Raw genomic sequence first — 14,899 nt, 5'->3', positions numbered from 1 at the left:
CTTAGGCTGTGTGGAGTTCCTGTGACTATAGAATTTGAACCCTATAGACGCGGAAATAGACCAGATTTTGTAGAGAGCAGCTTTCTACAGGTTCTGCTAGAAATTCTCAGGCAGAGACCCTTGCAAACAGTAGCAGCAGGCCATGGGCACTTGGTGCTGTAGACGATCTGCAGTCCTGATTAGGACCAGCTCCTGCCCAGCCCTTGGAGAGCCCTGCGACTCTCCTGCAGCAGCTCCAGTACTGGATGGCGACCATTGTGCTAAGCACTCTGCGTACAGGATGCAATGCAATCCTTCAGGCAGGGCTGGCTCCCCGGGCAGGAGATCTGGTTTTGTGCTGTTGCCGCCTTGAAATTCTTAATCATATTTTTTTAAACAAGGGGTCTGACATTTTCATTTTATATTGGGCCCCACAAATCATAAGGCCAGTCCTGTTCCCCAGTCATCGGTGCTCAGGAGTCTCGGGAAGCCTTGTTTCCTTCAGGTTCCCAGACTCTGCCTTTAGCATTACTCTTCAGCACCAGAACCACGGGCAGGCCCAGGAGCCCCTGGTCTACCTCCTTAGTGGCTTCAGCTACCCCTTTAATGAGGGGAGGCAGGGGGGAGGGGCTTCAGAGGTCCCTGCTGTTTTTCCCTCACCCTCTCCCACCTTCCCTCTTTGACTGAGTGAAATCTCTCTTCCTCTCACTCATTTATTACTTTTTACCTCTTTGCTGAGTACTACATCTTCAATAAGGTCAGGTTTACAGAAAAAAGAAAGCCATCACCTTGTCCTGTTCAATCTTTGGTACCATGCCCTGGGTGCACATCCACAGAGAAAGGAAATAACTTTGTGGGGAAGAGAGTTCATTCCAGGCTTCCACCACTTGAATTTTCCTTTTATCTATATCACTTGCTCACTCTGGGATGTTGGGCAAATAATTGAAAACATTCTCTGCTGTAATTTCCTCATTTATGTGTGTTTGGCACCATTGAGTCAACTCTGGTTCTTGGTGACCCTATGAATGAGTGATGTCCACAAAGTCCTGTCCTCAACAGCCCTGCTCAGCTCCTGTAGACTCATGCCTGTGGCTTCCTTTATTGAGTCAATCCATCTCATATTTTGTCTGTTGCCTGCTATTTTTCCCCAGAATTACTGTCTTTGCCAAAGAACTCCATCTTCTCATAATGCGCCCAAAGTAGGACAGCTTCAGCTTTGTCATTTCTGCCTCCAGCAATATTTCAGTTTTAATTTGCTCTAGGATCCACTTGTAAATCTTTTTAGTGATCCAGGGTGTCCGTAGAGCTGTCCTCCAACACCGTATTTCAAATGAATCAATTTTTCCCCCTTATCAGCCGTCTTCACTGTCCAATCTTTGCATCTGTACATAGTAATTGGGAATATGAATGAGGGTATGAATGGTCTTAGCCTTGGTCATCTAATGACACATCTTTGCTCTTGGGGGATCTTTCCTAATTCTTTGATTGCTGCCCTTCTGAGTCTCAGCCTTCTCTTGATTTCCTGGCTGCAGTCTTGATTTGATGACTGAATCAAGGAAAGCAAAATCTTTAACCATTTCAGTGAATTCATTGTCTATGTTAAAGTTGTATATATCTTCTGTAGTCATGATTTTTATCATCTTGATGTTCAAATGCAGTCCTGCTTTGGCACTTTTTTCTTTGAATTTCATCAGAAGTTGTTTCAAACCGTTGCTACTTTCTTTCAGTAAGATGGTGTCATCTGCATATCTTAAGCTAATGGTAATTCAGGAATTGTCACTCCTCGTTTCTGAATCTAGTCCAGTTTTTTTAATGTTTAATCTGTACACAGAGCATATCATCAGGGAGATAAAATACACCCTTGTCTATCACTTTTGCCTAGACGAAACCATTCTGTCGCCCCATATTCTATCTTGATAGTAGCTTCCTGTCCACAGTACAGGAAAATCAAATGCTGAGGCATCCGTAGCAACCCATAGCTTTTCATGATCTACACAGTCTGAGGCTTCATAGTCTAATAGTCTATAACACATACTAACCTTCTTCTGAAATTCTTTAGAGAACTCTAGTATCCAACAAATGTTCACAATTAGGTCTCAAGTGCCTCTTCCTTTTCTGAATCCAGCTCCAACATGTCTCATTTCTGCATCCATATGAGGTGTTGCCTTTGTTGCACCACCTTGAGCATCACTTTGCTTGCGTGGGAAATCAGAGCAGTGGCCCTCTTTGGCACTCTTTGGCATCTCTGTCTTGAAGATTGAGATGTATATTGAATATTTCCACTCTGTAGGCCATTGTTTTGTTTCCATAGTTGTTGACATAGTCTTATTAGGTTTTGACCGATTCAGTCTGCGTGGCTTGAAATAATTCTAACCATTTCCCATTTATCCCTGCAATAATCATTTATTGCTCCCCAGTATATTCAGAGTAGATTTCACTTTGCATTCTAAAATTACAGGTTCTTCTTCATAGGAATCTTCTGCAAGGTATTTGTCATCCTCTTGCCTCTTCTGTATAAATTTTCAGCAAACTGTTTCCACTGTGGGACTTTGGGAAAATAATGTAAGTGTCTATGCTGTAATTTCCTCCTTTATTCAACAGGTGTTTACTGGCCCTATTTAGGGCCCTGAGCTGTTCCTGGGGCCTGCTCCTGAGTTGTTATTAGCATTCCTGGGCTTGTGCATAGAGCTCTAGGTGCAGGGCTGAGTAATGTCAGTGAGGATGTTCGTCCCCAGTCATAGGGCTTGTTTGACTACATCAACTTCTGAAAGTTGCATTTTCTTTTGCCACCTTTGGGCTTTCTAATGCACCAGGGTGGAGTTTTCCAACATGTGGCTGAAGAATCACTACATCAGAATCACCTGGGGATGAAGCCTGGCAACCAGCATTTTCAACAAGTCTGGGGAACAGCTTGGCAGTGGTTCTCAACACGTGGCTCTCAGCCCCAGGGAACTGCGGTTCCTCCAGACCCACAAGAGGAACGCTGAGTGGGGGCCAGGCATCTGTATTTTAAAAACACTTTCCATGTAGAATTCGCAGCCCAGGAAGGGGTAGAGCAGCTGTTCTGGGTCTTTTACCAGATGCCAGGCCCAGGAGCACCAGATTTAAGATCACTAATAAGCACCAACTCCCTCCCTGCTGCCAGTCTTGCCTTCTTGGGCCAGATAATTGCGGGGAAAAGCCATTTTATTCCCAGAATAGTTTGTTCTCTCTTTTGCGTGTTGGACCATAGCCTTTCCTTCTGAGAGTCTGCAGTGCTGGCGTATCAGCATGATAATCGACAAGTAAGTTATACCACAAGGGGACACATACAGCAATTTCTTCATAGCTCCTGGTGCAGACCATTCCCAGGGCCAGAATCTGACCATGTGTGCAGCAGGTGGTTCTCCACTGAACTGTAAAACTAATCAAAAGACCCCAACAAAGCACCAAAACTTTCTGCTTAAAATAACAATAACTTATAGTTATTGGTTAATTTTCTAAGTGCCGATACTGGGTGAAGTTTTTGAATATATTATTGTGTTGGATGTTTATAACAATGCTATGAAGTGTGAGGCCTAATGTTCTCTCCACTTTACAGATGAGGAAACTGAAGATTTGAAAGATTGAATAAGATTTGAATGATTAAAATTTCCATGTCACACAGCTGGGAGGGAATGGGGCTGGGATATAAATCCAGTCTGTGTCCTTAACCATTCAATGAATTAATGGAAAATAAACAATGTCCTTTAAGCCTGTGTTAATATTCATGATATTCCTGGACTCTAGATCTCCCCCTCCCTGGGTTTCAGGGCTTTCACAGAGAGGATTAGAAGGATGCTATTTCCCACTCTCTGATCTGAATGTAAAACTGGGCAGAGGGTTGATGAGAATTTGGTCTTGGAGGATTTTTTATTTAAGTGGGTGGTTACTCTCTACTGCCGTCTACTGGCAGTCTGGACCCAGCACAGGCCAGAGCCCCACATTCTCACAAATGAGCTACAGAGAAAGCAACACTGCAGATCAGGCAATGGTGTCCAAGATGTGGACACCTTACAAATACAGCACAATGCCTTCATTTCATACTGGTAAAGGTCTTTAAACATGCACCCTTCCAGGACAAAAGAGCCTTTCTGTGGTTTCAAATAACTGGAATGGTTCTTCCTGGGTCTCTTTTCACTATTGGGGATATATAATCATATTCCAAACACTGCCCTGTGTTTTTCCAACTCCCAGAGCAGAAAATAATGAAGCAAAGACAGCTTAATAATTTCCCAATGCAGTGGCCAGCCTGGCTAGGAGACTATATTACTGTTCTCTGCATTGGTGTTGGAGACGGTAAAAACAAGCCAGATGGGTAGACAGAGAAGGGAAATGCTCTCAGAATCTTGCCAGGGACCTGCCCCTCCCCAGGGTCTCTCCAGAATGTGCCCAGAAGAGACCGAGCTGTTCTCTTTGTCACTCTTGCTTGCATGCAGAACAACAGTTAGGTTCAGAAATGGTGAAAACAGAACGTGATTAGGAAACTTGAATACAGTTCTCCACCTCCTGAGGTGTCTACAGGAAGCAATTTCTCCTGAAACGCTTATTTAGAAAGTGAGAATGGCGGTGTCCTGTCTATTGTCATAGGTGGACCCCTGGGGCCGACTTGTCTGATGTGACAAAATGCAATGTATCTGTTCCAGGAACTGAGTGTTTGTGAAGAGCCTGAGCTGGTTTCTGAGAGAAAATGTTCACAGCTCATTAAGTTTATGTTGTAAACAATGAAAATGGAACAACTCTCGCTATCTCCCCTTCCCTCCCTCTCTGTATTTATATCAATTTGACTTCATTGCCTTTGCCTTGTGTGAAGCTTCGCCTTACCTTGGTTGGTTCAGGGGAACCCTTTTTTTTTTTTTTCAAATGAAACCTGCTGTAAAACAGATTAGGAGGCTCCGAGGGGAAAATGGGTGGGATTCTCAGACTCTGGGCCCCGAATTCTCCCATCCTGGCTCTGCTGGCTCCTTTGGGGAACCCAAGAGCTCCCTGGACACAGTCTGGAGATGCTGTGTAATCAACTGGCTCAGTAGTCTTGGCTGATTGGAAGGTTCTTCTTTGTTCCTAAATCTCTTTTTTAAAAAAGGAAGACAAAGCAGATATTTTAAAAGTGTTAGCATTTGTTCATTCCAGGTGGTAGGTTGTTTGTTATATTCTTGTACCTTTCTGAATTAGTTCCCCAACACGAGATGGTAAAAAATAGTGAGAGTGATGGAGAGTTTAAATGTTTATACACTGGACCAAAGACAATGCCAGCTCTTTCAGAGACATTTTAGTTTTCAAGTCATTTAGCCTAAGCGACTGGACACACTGTGGGAGGCCATGGGGAGAAGCAATGTGCTCATGTTTACTGTGGATAAATGCTTTTTCTGCATCTATTGAGATTACCATGATTTTTATCCTGCATTTGGCTAATGTGATGTATTACAATGGTTAATTTGCAAATGTTCAACCATCCATGTATCCCTGGAATGCTGTAAGATCCTTTCAGTGTTTTGTTGAATTTGGTTTCCTAATATTTAGTTGAGGATTTTTGCATTTATGTTCATTCAGTAAGAGTATTGGCCTGTTATTTTCTTTTCTTGTAGTGTCTTTGTCTGGTTTTGGTATCAGGGGAATGCTGGCCTCCTAAAATGAGTTTAGAAGTGTTCCCTCCTCTGGTATTTTTTTGGAAGAGGTTCAGAAGGATTGATTTATTGATTAATTAATTAACTCTTCTTTAAATGTTTGGTAGAATTGACTGAAGTCATCTGGTATTGGACTTTTCTTTGTTGGGAGGTGTTTTTTTTTTATTATTATTATGATTCAATTCCCTCCCTTGTTATTGGTCTGTTCTTATTTTCTATTTCTTCATGATTAAGTTTTGGAAGTCTTATATGTTTCTAGGACTGTATGCATTTCTTCTAGATTGTTCAATTTGTGAGCATATAATTATTCATAGCAGTCTTTAGCATCTTTTGGACTTTTGTGGACTCAGTTGTAATATCTTTTTCATTTGTAATGTTGAGTCCTCTCTCTTTTTTCTGTGTAAGTCTAGCTAAAGATCTGACCCTGAATTAGCCCTTGTCAAGATATTCCTACTTCCTCCTCACAGTAGGAATAATGTCTGCCTATGTGCTAGCTCCTTCCCCTTTAAAACTCATAACAATGAATTCAGAACAAGGAATAAAGAGTGTTATCTCATGTAAAAATAGCTTTGTGCTTTAAAAATTACTATTTCATCAGTAAATGAATTATCTCATTTGATTTGTTCGAGACCACAATGAGTTAAGATTGGAATTATAGAGTATCCATATGTGCCCCCCCCCGGCCCCCCCACAATTAACCTTACTGTCGTCTCAGCATCCCGTCTGGTTTAACATTGCCCTGAATTTTTTTTTAAATAGACTATTTTTTTAGAGCAGTTAGGTTCACAGCAAAATTGAGTGGAATTTACAGAGATTTTTCATATGTCCCCTACCCCATACACACACAGCCTCCCTGACTGCCAATATCTCCCACTAGAGTGGTACATTTGTTATAATGGGTGAACCTACGTTGACACATCATTATCTCCCAAAGTCTATATAGTTTACCTTAGGGTTCACTTTTGGTGTTGTATAGTCTATGAGTTTTAACACATTTATAACAACATACATCTAACATATATCTAGCATTATTCCTACAGAATAGTTTCACAGCCCTAAAAATCCTCTGTGCTTTGCCTATTTATCCCTTTGGTTTATACTTTTTTTTTTAATCTTGTAATGAAGTATTATTATAATTTAATATTAAAAGTATTTTAATAGCGCTAGTTAATACATCAGTCTTTCAATATCATACAAATACTTTCTTGGTTAAAATAGATTTAAAAATTATGTAAATTTTTTAGGACCTTCTTTTTACTTTTTAGTGGGTTCCAAATTTAATGATAAATTACAAGGTCTCTGCCGGGAGCCGGTCCATCCTTGCTGTTTCAAGGGACCTGGCATATATGTCATACTGTTCTTCATATGTTTGCTCACCTTCTTGGCAATATGTGTTTTAAACAAGGTCACCTCTCTGAGAAAGGTTGTTTCCCCAGGTAGGGATTTTCCCCTGAAGTTAGGGAGGGAATAAAACCCCTTAACTAAGTGCCAGGCGGGTAATTAATCACTTTAACTATGAACAATCATGCTTAAGCTACATAATCGTTACTCCCTGGAATAGAGATTAGAAACGCCCTAACCTTTGGAATAGAGATTGATAGGATTGGAATCAACTGGTATAAATACAGATGTAACAAGACAACAGGACACAGAAACTAGAGACAGAACCTAGAGCCAGAACCTAGCGAGAGAACATGGCAAAAGATCCTGGACAGAAACTGGCCACAGAACCTGGATAGAACATGGCAAGAGAACCTGACTAGAACCTGGTGACTGAACCTGGCTGGAGAACCTGGACAGAACCTGGCTGGAGAACCTAGCGAGGGAACATGGCTACAGAACCTGGCTGGAGAACCTGGCTGGAGAACCTGGCAAGAGAACATGGACACAGAACCTGGCTGGAGATCCTAACCAGAACTTCGCTGGAGATCCTGACCAGAACTTGGCTAGAGATCCTGGCTAGGCTGCTGATAAACTGAACGCTGTCTCCGTGTCATTCCTTCTTCGCCGACTCCGTCCACACCTTTGGGGACCCCTGGACCTGCTGGAGTTGGACCCCTGGACCTGCTGGAGTTGGACCCCGGCAGGTCTCCATAATTATAGTCTACATTTTATGGAAAGAAAACCTGGTCCCAGAGAGAAAGTGACTGTTACGTGTGTGGCCATTCAGGTATAGAGCAGAGTTAAAGCCCAGGTGTTCTGACTTCTGCACTTTCCACAGCAAGCATGTCAAACTCAAAGGCTACATGGGCCACATAAACAAAACATGTGGCCCGTGAGTTTGACATGCTTGTTCTACATTAAAGACTCAAAGCCTATCACATCCTTATCTGGTTTAAAGTAGTTATGAAAGTGGGATTGCTTCTGTATTTCTAATTCAGACATGAGAAACTTCACTGTGTGAGTAAATACATAATGAACCCAGTAAGGAACAGACAGACTGCAGGAAGTTTGAGAGGTCACACTCATTGCAGGGCAAGAAGACGGGGTCATGCGACAGAGGTGGAAGTTTGGATTTGAAAGGAACACTGTGCTTTTAGAGAAGATTCCATCAATTGTTTGATGTTTTGATGATATTTTGAGACTGAAATTAGAGTTTCATTTGCATATTTCTGGGACACGGTGCATCTGTTATCCCACAAAATGAGTCTGGATTCTGATCAAATACGTATTAAACTTGCCTAATAGGATAGTTAACCATTCTGTAGTACCCGCCCCATATAATTTTAATGCAATGTTAACATCCTAAAGAGAGAAGTGATTATTAACTTTTCCATGCAACTCAAAAGGAAATAATTTTTAAAAGGGTTAGGCTTCCATAAAGACCAATTTCTCCCCTTAAAGTGAATATCCAGCTGTAAAAGCAGATAATTATCCCAAGTCAGACAGGAAAGAGCAAACACACTTTTGCAGAATAGATTTCCAGGGGTGGGAGAACATGTAAGGAACTGGTGAGTAACAGGGACTGGTATGTGGATTTACCCCCCACTCCTCCCCCCCCCCGCCCCCGGAATTAAGATGTGCTGCATTGGCCGCTGTCCTAGTGAAAGATATTTACTTTGGGTGTTTTCTCTTATTTGTAAGTGATGTGAAGACCTGCTTCTGTTTGCCGTCTCTGGTTTTGCCAGGCCTCTCCATCCGGAGCGTGTGCTGGAAAGCAGACCGCCTCCTAGCAGGGACCCAGGACAGCGAGATATTCGAGGTGATTGTGCGAGAGCGAGACAAGCCCGTGCTGATCCTGCAGGGCCACTGTGAGGGGGAGCTCTGGGCTCTGGCCCTGCACCCCAAGAAGCCGCTGGCCGTGACTGGCAGCGACGACCGCTCTGTCAGGTGAGGACCCCGCGGTGGCCATCGTCACCTCACTGACTTCCTGGCGATCACAGATTTATTTGGGCCGAATTTGCTTGTTACCCAGGAACAGGCTAAACCACAGGGCAGAGCCACACAGTTCCCACATGGAATGTGGAGGCAATGAGCTCAACAGCGGTTGGCTTCTTGGTATTTTGTCTTTGTTTGGCTCCATCCTAAGTCATGAAATTGTTCTTAGAAGTGAAATTACTGCTGGTGAGATTGGCCTCCGGTTCTGGGAGCTAAGCGCACTCCTGTGTGTTAGTAGCGTCTTCCCCTCATACCTTCGCTCCTAATATGTGCTTAAATGGCCGGGGCCTGCACGGCAATTCCACAGGCTCAGTCACTCACTCATCACCATTAGAACTTACATTGCGATTTGCAAAGTTGTCTTCAGCATGTGGGTGAATAATGATTTCTTTGTAATTTCTCAGATGAAATTTTGAACAGTGTCCTCAAGTCAAAGGAAAGTGCTGGTTCCTGAGAAAGTCTGTGGTTTTATTAGGACCCCAAAGGGTCTCGCGATGGATCATGTTTTCCACTTTGAGAGCATGACATCATGTAAACTGAGCAAATTAGTATGATTCCAATATCTGTGTGACTGAACCTATTATTTAAAAGTGTAAGGTGAAGACTATTACACTGATTTCAGGATTTTCGTATTTAATTAGGCTTTAAATGTGCTTAACAACAAACAGGTCAGAAAAGACTGAGGGAAGGTGAGGGGGAGAGACTGATTAAGCGATTGGATGATGACTGCCTCTGGATTTTAATAGTTTAAATAGAACCTTGTAAATTAGACTAGAGGCTCCTGCTCCCCCACCCCTGCCCTTGCTTTGTATGTCTGTGAATCTAATCAAGATACAATTGTATACTCGTCAGTAAAGTACAATCTAAAAATCAATTTTTAGCTTCTGCCAAGCACTGTGCCTCATCAATCTAAAAATCAGTGAAGGCAACTCCAGTTGTCCCCTCATATGACATAAATGAGTATTTGGCTTACACTGGTCTTCACTCACTCTCTCCTCTTCTCTGCCTTTTCCTTCCATCACTCAGAGCTTTGCCCCAACAGCCAAGACAATGCCACCAAGTTAGTCAAACACCTGAGAAACTGGATCCATAACCATCCAGATGGAAATGTTTTCAAGAGAGTCCTTGGCTTTTGTATTTTGATAAATGTGTTGAGTCTCAGAATCGCAAACTTCCCCAAGGAGCCCTGATGGCCAGAATTTGTCTTGGTCTCCTCAACCATTAATTTGACTAAACATCTAAACATTTTAAATGTAAATTTACACAGAGTATGGAAATATAGAAAGGATACAAGTCATAATTTCTCGAGAAAGATTAGCTGAGTGACTTTGTAAGGCTAGTACAGTTCACTGAGGAGTGAGGGTGAAGCAAAACTTACATTGCTGAAAATAGTACATGGCTAAAAACAGCATGAGATTATGAATAATGGACGAGGAGGTATTGAAAGAATACCATAAGCTTTAGACTGAACAGTGCACGTTGCCTAAAGGATCAGCAAACTATTCGCCATGCAACTCTGCATTGTAAGGCGCTGGCCCCCTCCCTCCCGATGGCAGAATGCATTAGAGAAACTCCACCACATGGGGCCTACTCTTGCCTCTATGGCAGCATTCTGAATTGTCGATCTGCCTAACAGATGTTGGTTGGGTGTTAAGAGAAGACTGTCTTAAAAGTACTAACAGGGAGAAATCAGGTACCACAATTGTAATTCACATGCAAACCCTTGTTTGTAGCTTCAAAAAACTAGTTCATGTTTACCCAGTTTGAGGTGCCTGGAATAGGGGTTTCCGGAGCTGCTGAAAAGTGTGTGCTAGCCCTGACCGGTTTGGCTCAGTGGATAGAGCATCGGCCTGCGGAGTGAAGGGTCCCGGGTTCGATTCTGGCCAAGGGCATGTACCTTGGTTGCGGGCACATCCCCAGTCGAGGGTATGCAAGAGGCAGCTGATCGATGTTTCTCTCTCATCAATGTTTCTAACTCTCTATCCCTCTCCCTTCCTCTCTGTAAAAAATCAATAAAATATATTTTTTTAAAAAAGAAAAGTGTGTGCTAGCTGCACTTGACCCTTGACCCCTGCTTCTTCAGCAGTAATGTGCTTATCAGCCAGGGGCACTGTGGAGAGGACCTGTCCCGGCCATGAGTGGGCCTGTCAGCAGTGGGGCACCCAGGGAGCTTATGAGGAAGGATGGCATATGACTGAGCACAGCTGACTTTGGAACCATCGTGGGCAGGGCTATCATTGGCTCTTCCCCTTCTCAGCTGGGTTTTCTTTCTGGGGGGGGCGGGGGGGGCTCAGCAAAACGGAATGTGTATTTCAATCTATATGTGCTTAAATAACACAGTTACTAGAAGGGTGCTCATATATATATTTCAAAAAATGAACAATAATAGTGTCTAGTAGTGCTTCTTATCCTGTAAGTTATTAATAACGATTGGTATGAGTAAAGAATAATTTTTAATTTTCAAAGAGAAAAGTAAGATTTTGTGTGAAGGTAGTGTTTAAAATTTCCTTTTCATATGAATATAAAAATGTTTGGAAATGTTATCTTGTATTTCTTGCTGGGTATTTCTAATGGGGGAGATGACCCAGAGATAGACTAAACCCCATCCCCGGCTCCCAGACATGCCGTGAGGAAGGGCACGAGTGCGAAGTGACTGCCTCCTTTCTTGTTGTCACACTGTGGTCAGCAGGCCTTCCTGCCGCGGGCGGCCTGCTGATGAGCGTTGGGTTGGTTTTGTTTCTTTGTTCTTGTGCCTAGGCTGTGGAGCCTGGCTGACCACGCCTTGATCGCCCGCTGTAACATGGAGGAAGCAGTTCGCAGTGTGGCTTTCAGCCCCGATGGGTCCCAGTTGGCCCTGGGCATGAAGGACGGCTCTTTCATTGTTCTCCGAGTCAGGCATGTACTGATACTGAAAATGGTATTGAAAGATGCTCTTTTGTAAGATAAATGAACAAAGAGGCACATAGATACAAAGAACAAACTGATGGTTGCCAGATGGGAGAGGGGGTGGGGGCTGGATGAACAAGGTGAAGGAATTAAGAAGTACAGACTGGTAGTTAGAAAATAGTCATGGATGTAAGTACAGCATAGGGAAGATAGTCAGTAATATTGTTATAACTATGTATGGTGTCAGGTAGGTACTGGAAATATTGGGGACCGCTTTGTAAAGTATGTGATTGTCTAACCACTATGCTGTACACCCGAAACAAATGCAAAATAATATTGAATGTAAACTGTAATTGAAAAATATTTTAAAAAAAGTAAAACAACAAAAAAAAGATACTCTTGTTAGAATTAAGATTCGCCTAGTCATCATGGATGCTGGGATCTTAGGAAAAATGCACTTATTCTTTCAAATAGGAACACTACAGATTCACAGTCCTGTCGGTAATGATGAAACCCACACTCTGAAAATACAAACTTCTTTCTTCGGTGACTTGCTTGGCAGCACAGCCTGCCTCAGTGGACCGATGTGAGACTATATGTAGTCTGTTCATCTCTCAGCAGGAATAATCATGCATCCTGCGATTTGCTGCAAAAACATGAATGTGTTTAATAACAGGGTGCTGCCCAGTCCCTACTGGTGATGTTACATGGCATATTATGTGTGAACCTTTAAAAAAATCTAATGAATAGTGAATTCCCAAGCTGATCTGGTCTCACGGGTTTTAGATGAGGGGTTGTGTGCTTGGAGTAAGCCAAGAAAAGAGGAAGCGGGAACAGAGCAGCCTCCAACAGCATCAGCTTGTTAGAGGTGAGCTTGCGTAAAAGATTTCTTCCACAATGGACAAAAAGATAGAATATTTCATACTTTATTAATCTCCTATATAATTTTTACAGGATAAAAATTAGGATCCACCCTTGTAATTCCTCTAAATGCATTGGCTGTTGTTTTGGCTCACTCATTTTGTGATTACAGAAAGGAATTGCAGCCAGAAATTAGGTATGGCATGTTTTGAACAGAGAAAATTCTAGATAGCTTTGAAAAATGCTCTTGGCACGGTTTACTACACTGAATTCTCATTACCAGTCACACATAACTTATGACCAAATTGGTGGGAAACATTTTCTTTCTCTGCTTAGGGATGTGTGGAAAGATGGCTAATTACCAGATTTTCTTTTCTTTTTAATGGATTTTTCCAGGCCAGAAAAACCATCCCCCCTCCACACACACCTATTTTATGACGTTGTAGTAAACTGTAGTGCTATTATTAAGTGACAGCCGGTGTGAGGAATCATGTGGAGCAAATATTTGGCATTATTTATGCATTCAATTTGTTTTGGAGTCGATGAAGGCATCATTACTGGCTCAGGGGACCTGCCAATCATAATCCTGCCTCACAGTTGCAGGAAAACCATCAGTGGACTTTCAACTGAGGGCAGAAATTCTTATCAGAATCTGGTCAGAAAGGACATAGGATACTCGGTGATTCAATGTATGCATTATTGCCCTTTTATAGTCAAAGTTCAATAATTCCATAACAACTTAGCATTAAAAATAAGTAGTTTTTCTCTTCTGCTTTTTGAATTTGCTCTTCTTGTAGCAAAAAGCATTAAGCAGTTTTCTTGTCCTTAAAATATAAAAAGGACGTTTTATTTTTATGCTAACCTTAATATATCTACTATTTTCCATGACATATTTTAAAATAATTTTATAAACCTCAATATTTTTAACAAAAAAATTTAGAGAAAAATAATATATAATTTAATATGAAAGCAAGTATGCATTTCATTAAATTTTGGTTCTTACTTTGAAAGCCCAAAATATTATTTTAAATATTATTAATTTTTTCTAAATTGGCTGTAAACTTTAAATAAAGTTTTATATCTTTTTTTCAGAAGTTAATTCCCTAATTCCTGTAGGTACTTCCTCCCTTTCAAACATTTTTTTTCTCTGACACATGTACTTTAATACATGACCTGAGGTTCCTATTTCTAGATTTGCTGCTTATCGCTTTGCTCTTTATTCTTATAGAGATATGACAGAAGTGGTTCATATCAAAGATCGAAAAGAAGTCATTCATGAAATGAAATTTTCTCCAGATGGTTCTTATCTCGCAGTGGGATCCAATGACGGCCCCGTCGACGTCTATGCGGTTGCCCAGCGATATAAGAAAATTGGAGAATGCAACAAGTCCCTCAGTTTCATTACGCACATTGACTGGTCTTTGGATGGTAAATACTTGCAAACGAATGATGGCGCAGGAGAACGACTGTTCTACAAAATGCCGTGTAAGTCATGCAGGTGCCAATGTTCATGAAAAGCGAAACTTTGAAGAAAATGTGAGAATGTTATGACCTCAAGGCAAGGAATGTTTTCAGAAACAAGACCCTCACATCATGGGCTCTCAAAGGAGAGATTAATAAATTGGGACACATTAAAATAAAAAATAACCGCACCATCAGCGAGATCTTGAATAGCATGCAAAGACAAGGCATCAACTGGGCATAAGTACTTATAATTGTTATGATAAAGGACATACACAAAGAGTGCTTAAAGATAAGAAAGAGAAAAAATTCTGCAAAATTAAAAATACTAAAGATTTGACAGTCACATTTTTTATTTACTGTGACTGCTTTAGTCTCAAATCTCTGTTCTTGATAAGTGGAAGCCCCTACTATTTGATTACGTGGTGAAATGCACTAGTTGGATTTTTTTAAATATAATTTTTACTTGTAACTCCCCACTGTAAATTTGATACGTGGTTCATCTGACTTGCTAATACTCGTTTAGTAACAGTTTGTGATACTAAAATGTCATAAATAAGAGACAAATTTCTGAGTTATAATCTTTATGATTTTGTAATGTAAGAGGAAAAATTTAATTAACATGAATCTTTACCATAATAGTATTTTATCTTAAATTTTTGAAATTAATTGAAAAAGTAATCTTAACATAA

General features: G+C 41.4%; 1 protein-coding gene across 2 annotated transcripts in view; it reads left to right on the top strand.

Annotated features, from left to right (window-relative positions):
- The window catches only part of EML6 (EMAP like 6), a gene marked incomplete at its 3' end in the record, with an annotated part of 209,727 nt that overhangs the window by 90,951 nt on the left and 103,877 nt on the right, over window positions 1–14,899 (top strand). For both annotated transcript variants that reach the window (XM_081100953.1, XM_081100954.1), the window contains exons 7-9: window positions 8,750–8,951; window positions 11,757–11,894; window positions 13,975–14,231. In XM_081100953.1, the coding sequence (XP_080957079.1) occupies window positions 8,750–8,951; window positions 11,757–11,894; window positions 13,975–14,231 (597 nt within the window). The remainder of the gene's footprint in view (window positions 1–8,749; window positions 8,952–11,756; window positions 11,895–13,974; window positions 14,232–14,899) is intronic.

This window comes from Myotis nattereri (assembly GCF_964212035.1).
Source record: "Myotis nattereri genome assembly, chromosome: 10".
Classification (NCBI taxonomy): Eukaryota; Metazoa; Chordata; class Mammalia; order Chiroptera; family Vespertilionidae; genus Myotis; species Myotis nattereri.
The sequence above is the reverse complement of the archived record's forward strand: the minus strand, read 5'-3'. Positions and strand labels throughout refer to the sequence as shown.